This window comes from Acanthisitta chloris, unplaced genomic scaffold, assembly GCF_000695815.1.
Source record: "Acanthisitta chloris isolate BGI_N310 unplaced genomic scaffold, ASM69581v1 scaffold24824, whole genome shotgun sequence".
Taxonomy (NCBI): Eukaryota; Metazoa; Chordata; class Aves; order Passeriformes; family Acanthisittidae; genus Acanthisitta; species Acanthisitta chloris.
The window spans coordinates 4,847-11,415 of record NW_008670228.1 but is presented as its reverse complement, the minus strand read 5'-3'; the positions used below and the strand labels follow the sequence as shown (position 1 = coordinate 11,415).

The 6,569-nt window shown below is 38.2% G+C and overlaps 1 protein-coding gene across 1 annotated transcript in view; it reads right to left on the bottom strand.

Annotated features, from left to right (window-relative positions):
- Positions 1-758: 758 nt before the first annotated feature.
- The window catches only part of LOC103801208 (probable G-protein coupled receptor 125), an 8,892-nt gene continuing 3,081 nt past the window's right edge, over positions 759-6,569 (bottom strand). The window contains exons 4-7 of the mRNA XM_009073616.1: position 6,569; positions 4,737-4,882; positions 2,514-2,609; positions 759-2,338 (exon numbers count right to left, since the gene is read on the bottom strand). The exon at position 6,569 is cut by the window's right edge and continues 129 nt beyond it. Coding sequence (XP_009071864.1) covers positions 1,096-2,338; positions 2,514-2,609; positions 4,737-4,882; position 6,569 — 1,486 coding nt within the window. The 3' untranslated portion in view covers positions 759-1,095. The remainder of the gene's footprint in view (positions 2,339-2,513; positions 2,610-4,736; positions 4,883-6,568) is intronic.

Genomic DNA, 6,569 nt, shown 5'->3' with positions numbered 1-6,569 from the left:
TTTTTAAAAATTACATTATTGCAACACATTGCATTCTTGTACATTGTTGTAAAATATTAGCTATTTGTACTGCAGAAATTTACATACTTTTTAAACTGATAAACTCATCAACGCAGTTCTGCCACTGAAACTTCCTTGTTTTGTTTTTTAAACAGAGACACTGAATCTGATGACCCTGATTCTGCATACTGGTCACATTCTTACCAGGTTATCCCATTACTACTTACCACAACTCCTCTGCTGTTATTCTCCCACACTATTGCAACTGAATGAGTTTTCACTGATATGTACTGATGACCTTTGCAAATTAGCATCTATTGTCTGTGACCATTCATAACCTTCTCAAATACAAATGATTACAACAAATTAAAAAAAATAAATAATCCCAGTCAGGTAATTCTGAAGGCAAAACAGATTATTACCCAAACACATATTGAGCTAAAACTGTGCGAGTGTGTTAAAATAAGACACAGCTGTCTAAAAACATAACTTAGGCAGCAAATCCAAGCCAATGATTTTTTTAGAAAACAAGTTGCCTGTATAGTAAATCTCTTCAAAATTGTAGCTGCTTCATTTCAAGCAAATCTAGGCCTTATACAATTAAAATAAGCAATTTGCACTGCCTGTTTCAGAGACCAGTGTTTTCTTTAGAAACTGAAGCTCTTAAGTTTCAGATAGTGAAACAGTAAAAATCAAGACAACTACTACTACAGTGCAGTAGTATTTAAAAAACCCAACAAATAAGTGCAACTTTGGTCTGCTGGGGAAAATACTATTTATTATACATTTAAATACAAATTTGAAATGTGTTGTGGACACATCTGCAGGGTTACAGGTAAAAAATAAAAATATACAAAGTTGTGTTCTGCATCTCTTAAGACTGACTCTTCAAAAAAAATTCACAAAATACCGAGAGTTCATCTTTTTAAGAGCAGCAAAGATAATAATGCATACAGTCTTTTGCTTGGCAGATTATCTTTGTTCTCTGCCTGCATAAAGTACCTAGGGCTTGTAAACAGTCTTTCAAAGTGTTAATAGCTTTTAGGAATGTGTAATCACAGTTTATATGGATTCACCTCACAATGAATTACAATGCTACACAGTAGTTTCGTGTTTCCATAACCCAGTTCTAATATTACCAGTACTGTCTGCAGTGAGCAAGGGTCCATCCTGTCCACTGCTTTTAAGTGGTCCATTCTGAATGGCTAAATTTAAGCCATAAGATTTTTGTTGGTTTTCAAGTTCAACCGCTATGGGTTTCCTTAGAATATCTTTTTTGTTGTTGGTAGCTATTGTTTTTTCAGTATTTCTGCTACTTTTTGGAAGTGTACTGCAAGCATCACTGCTATCCTGTTGGGACTGGTTATACTGACGTTCTCTGTACGCCAAATAGGCTCTTCGGCTCCTCGAGTGCCCTTCGCTGTTGCTTTGTCGAGTTTTAGGTAAGCCATTCTGCACACTTCCTTCCACACTTGTGGGAACATCATAGGCATATTCCCTCAGCACTGCAAGCCTGCTAGCACGGTGTCCCTTGCTTCTGTTCTTATGGTGCCGACTCGGGTGTCCGTTCGTCCGGAACTGCACCTCTAAGGGAGCCACGTGCATTTTGATATCGTTATCTACCGAATGTTCAGTCAGACTGTTATCAAGCTGGGGACCTGTGTTCAGTGGCAGGGAAGTAGGGTGGCACTGAGCTGCTGCAGCTTGTAAGTTAGTTAGTTTACAACCTTGAGATGAATTCTTTAGGCTTGAGGCACTTTTGTTGGTGCATGAAGATTCTGCGCTACTGTTGGTGCATTTTGGGGCCTCTCCGTTGGTGCCACTGGAACTGGAGGGTGGCACATTTACTTGCACTGAATATGTGCTCCTTCCTGGGCAGCAAGTTGTTATCCAAGCATGCCTGACATCTTCCCTGTTAATGCAATGATGCACCATAAGAAAGGCACTGAGGCTTAAACAAGTTGCCCCAAAAAAACAGCTGAAGATCAGGTCCATGGGATAATACAGGGAAACTGACAGAGCTCCAAAGATCCACAGAGTGACATACAAAACCAAAGTAAGGCCCACGCCCAGCAACTGTGCTTGAAAACTGTGCTCGTTCTCCAAAGCAGATGTGGACACTAGTGACACAGACAGTGAATCCTGATGAGCCAGCTCCCCGTGTTCGTTGCTGGCCAGACGCTGCTGCTCCTCAACAGGCTCCTTAAGCTCATATTTGCGCTCAGGGTGGCGTTTCAGTTGTATGAATATGCTGAGAAAATACATGCAGTTTATGAAAATTATAAAGCTAGCTGGTCCATAAAATGCTCCTAAGCTAGGTTCCCAAGTCATCCAGCAACTGGAAGAGAAACAAACCAAGGAATTAAAATTAACATCTTCTCACAAGTCACTGATACTTTATCAGTTTATTGAAGTGATTTTGGCTGTACTACATTTTCTGGAAGAATCAGAATTAATTGCAACAAGTATTGCAACAAAATCCTATGAAGAGCTCTAAGTTATATGGTACTTACTAAGGAGCATTAGGTCTGCTGCCATAATTTCGGATGTTTGCTGCAGCCGTTATTCCACAAACTATGATAGGGATCCCTCCACCAATAAGGTAGAACCTAAAAAATAAAGCCAGTATATCAGCAGCTGCTTAATGGCAATGGATTTTATTCAGTCACCATGAAGGAAATGAGAGTTTTCCAGGACTTGGGAAATATGCAAGTTCTTTAAGAAAATTAATAGGATGAATCAGGTTTGGGCTTTGGTAATATCCATGGTTTACCACATCTTCTTTACTATACTTTTTCTCCTCTTATTGTAACCCGTTTCTCTCTCCCTCACAGCTGTTCACACCCACCTCCCACTTGCAGGCACTGAACAGAAGTATACAACATTAGAAAGAAGAAGCAAAAGCTGATGCTCAGAAGTTGTAAACTGCTGGAAGAAAATACAGAAACCTAGAAGGAAAATAGTAAGTGATATGTCTAGTGCTCCAGAGATACTTGCCTAATATTATATACACTCTGTTCAGCCACAAGAGCTCGTTATTTGGAGAGTTTTTTTGGGTGGAGATGGCAGATTGGTTTTTTTTAATAGGCTCTATAATTTTATAGTATATACCTCTTGCTTCTCTGTGGTGGTATTAATGAAAATTTCACAAGGACAAAGGGCATACGTTGTTGGGAGTATCTTCCTTTTCACTCTGATTTCCATTAATAGGAAGTTCCACTTGAATATGAGAAAGAACTTTACTGTGCAGATGAGTGTGCACTGGAACAGACTGCCCAGAGATGTTGTGGATTCTCCTTCTCTGGAAATATTCAAGATCTGCCTGGATGCAAACCTGTACCATGTGCTCTAGGAAGGCGCTGCTTGAGCAGGAAGGCTGGACGAGATGACTCACAGTGGTTCCTGCTGGTCTTTGTGGTATTATGAGTACTAGACTATGGGTAGTTTTGTTTTGAACATATGTTTGAAAGACAACTGGGGAGAAAAAAAAACCTTCTATGGCCCTTCTGTGCAAAAACATCACTTATCTGAGGAAATTCCTGATCTGCAAGAAGTTGGACATTGAGAAAGTATGAAAAATATAAAGCATGTCTGCTCTGTTCTGATACTCATCTCCAGAGTTATTGCCACTGTAACAGCTGAGGTGTTCAGACCTGAAATGGCATGTTCATGTTTGTGTCTATACAGAGCTGAGCCTGAGAGGCTGGTCATTTTACTGCAACATATTCCAAAGCAAGAACTTCACAACAAATATTAAGGGCTGGGGAGGGATATGGGAAAAAAAAAAATCAGAATAGATGTTATAATGACTACTCAATCCCCTGCTGGAAGGCACACAGTTGGTGATGGGTACGATATCCTACAGTAAATACAGACTTACTTCTTAAAAGAAAAATAATAAAACTAAAGGAAAACAAGTACAGAAATTAAGTGATATAAATAGTAATCTTCTATCTTCTAACTTAGCAATTAAATATTTTTATATGCTTGTATATAACACTGAAAATTTTACTTGAAGATAATCGGCAAAGCATTTCTGTTTTCCTGCAGTCTCTGTACTTTAAAATCAATGCTTTTAGGTATTTGCCTAGAACTAATCAAAGTTAATCAACTTCTGCCACCTTGTGGGGAATTTCAGCGTAGCAGTTTTTAATTAATATTCAGGGGCTCAGGAAGCGACATGAACAAAGTATGTTAGTGTCTTCTTTTAAGAATATTTCACGCAGGGTGAATTTCACAGATAATTAGTTTGTGCCATTTCAGCGATTTCAGAAATAAAAGTTCTAAGAGGAACAATTCACAGAGAACACTAACTTCATTTGATAATGAGTGACACCCCTATTTTCCAAATTATTTGTAAACAATCTTTGGAAAAATGTATTAAACTTTATTTACTTAAATTGCAGTGTTGGTAAATTGTGTGATAACAGTTCTCCACATTCTCTCTTCTATGATCATTTAATGGGTTGTGTTGCTATCTAAAGTCCTAATCAAACCCTCAGTTTGTATGCTGAACCACTACCAATTTCTAAACTTAAAATCAGCAACACAACACTGCATCAGTAATACGCTAAGAACAAACATCCTTCACCTCATCCTCCTGCTGAGGAACAGAAAAACTGGAAGGAACTTTATGGACCTGGAAAGAACAAAACAGTAGTGACCTGTTACATTATTTGGTCAGCATATAAACAAAGCAACCTGGGAAATAATGACTCTCAGAAAATCAGGCTCACCTCAGCATTGGCCTGGGTGGAGGAGGTGGCTCATCAGGATCTTGACACCTTTTTGCTTTTTTGGTTACCTGCTTGTAAATATTTCGAGATGTCACACCCAGCCACAGTACTGTTGCAAGAGTGGAATAATGGAGAATTATCCCAACCTTAAAACGAAACCAAACAACAACAATTAACCCCCAAGCTTTTTTTCTACTAATTTCATAAATTAATTATTAAACATGCAACTTGCCATAAAGCCAAAATTTTCCTAAGCTCAAGAGCAAAAAACACCCAACCAACTCTCTTATTTTATATGACTCTAAGTGTTAAGTCATTTTGGTTTTCACAATAGTAAAGTATGTTATGCAAACCCATTTTCTTATGAGCTGAATCTGGAATGGCTGCAAGTTGCAGTTGCCTCCAGTGGAAGGAAAACTAAGTAACATGGGAAGAACTTTTCTGGTCAATATATTTAAGATTACATATCAATCATACACTTTAGCAAACTTTCTATTTTACAAAAGGCAACTCTAAAACATCTTTTGTTACAGGTATTATTCAATTTGAAACAAGTAAGGGAACAGCCACTAATGACAGTGTGATAAGCATGGAGCAGGCAGCAAAATCCAGACAGCTAACACTCAGCAGTGATTTTACTATAATGCAAATAAAGTGTATGAGATATTTAACCAGCCCAAACATCAATGCAAAGTCTACTTCACAGACTGACTGGGCACCCTTGTTAAGAAAATGGTTGTCTGTCAGATCCTTCTGCATTATTTTATATTATAACAGTTCAAACAAAAAGCATTACGGAGTATTATGGTGAGGGATTAGAAACTGGTTTGAATAACTCAAAAAAGACATAAAAAAAAAATCTCACTGATGATTCCAAAGTATCAACTGTTACTATACTGAAAGGCTGCAGTTGGTTTGGAGATAGACAAATCTTAGAAGAGCGAATAATTAAAAAAGTGGAGTCTCAATAAAGCTAGTGATATTTGTTTAGAGAAAGTATCAGGACTTCTCTCTCCCTCCCTTTAGGTTGTAGTGAGCAAATGGAAATAACTATTGTAATACCTGTGAAAATCAGATTTCACATGGTCTGTAAAGGCCACGTGCAGGCTATAAAACCTCTCATAATAACCAAGTCTCAAAACCAGAAATAACAAAATTATTTTTTATCACATTTTGGGAAAAAAATCCTGTTGCACTTGTAAAATATTTGTCCAGTTTTCAAGCAATGAACTAGTTTTATCTTCACAGCTGGATGAAAATACAAGAGAATCTTTAATTCTATGATGACAGAGTTGGGGTTGTTCAGCCTGAAAAAGAGAAGGTTCTGGGGAAACCTTATAGCAGCCTTCCAGTGCCTAAAGGGGGCTACAAGGAAAGTGGAGGAAGACTTTTTACAAGGGCATGTATTGATAGGACAAGGGGTAATGGCTATAAACTGAGTGAGGGTTGATTTAGATATAAGTAGTAAGTTTTTTAACAACAAGGGTGGCAAAACACAGGCACAGGTTGCCCACCAAAGTGGTTGGTGCCTCATCCCTAAAAACACTGAGGGTCAGGTTGGACAGGGCTCTGAGCAACCTGATCTAGTTGAAGCTGATCCTGATCATTGCAGGGGCATTGCACTAGATGACCTTTAAGGTCCCTTCCAACCCAAACCATTCTCTGATTCTTAAAAAAACCCCAAACCCAAAATATTAATTTTGCGTCTAAATTTTACATTCTGATGAATGTCTGTACAACACTACAGTTCTGTAGGAGGCAAGAGGGGCATGTACAACATATGTAGCAGTATGAAACCCATAACTACTTTTTTCAACAGTTTTCATGTTTACT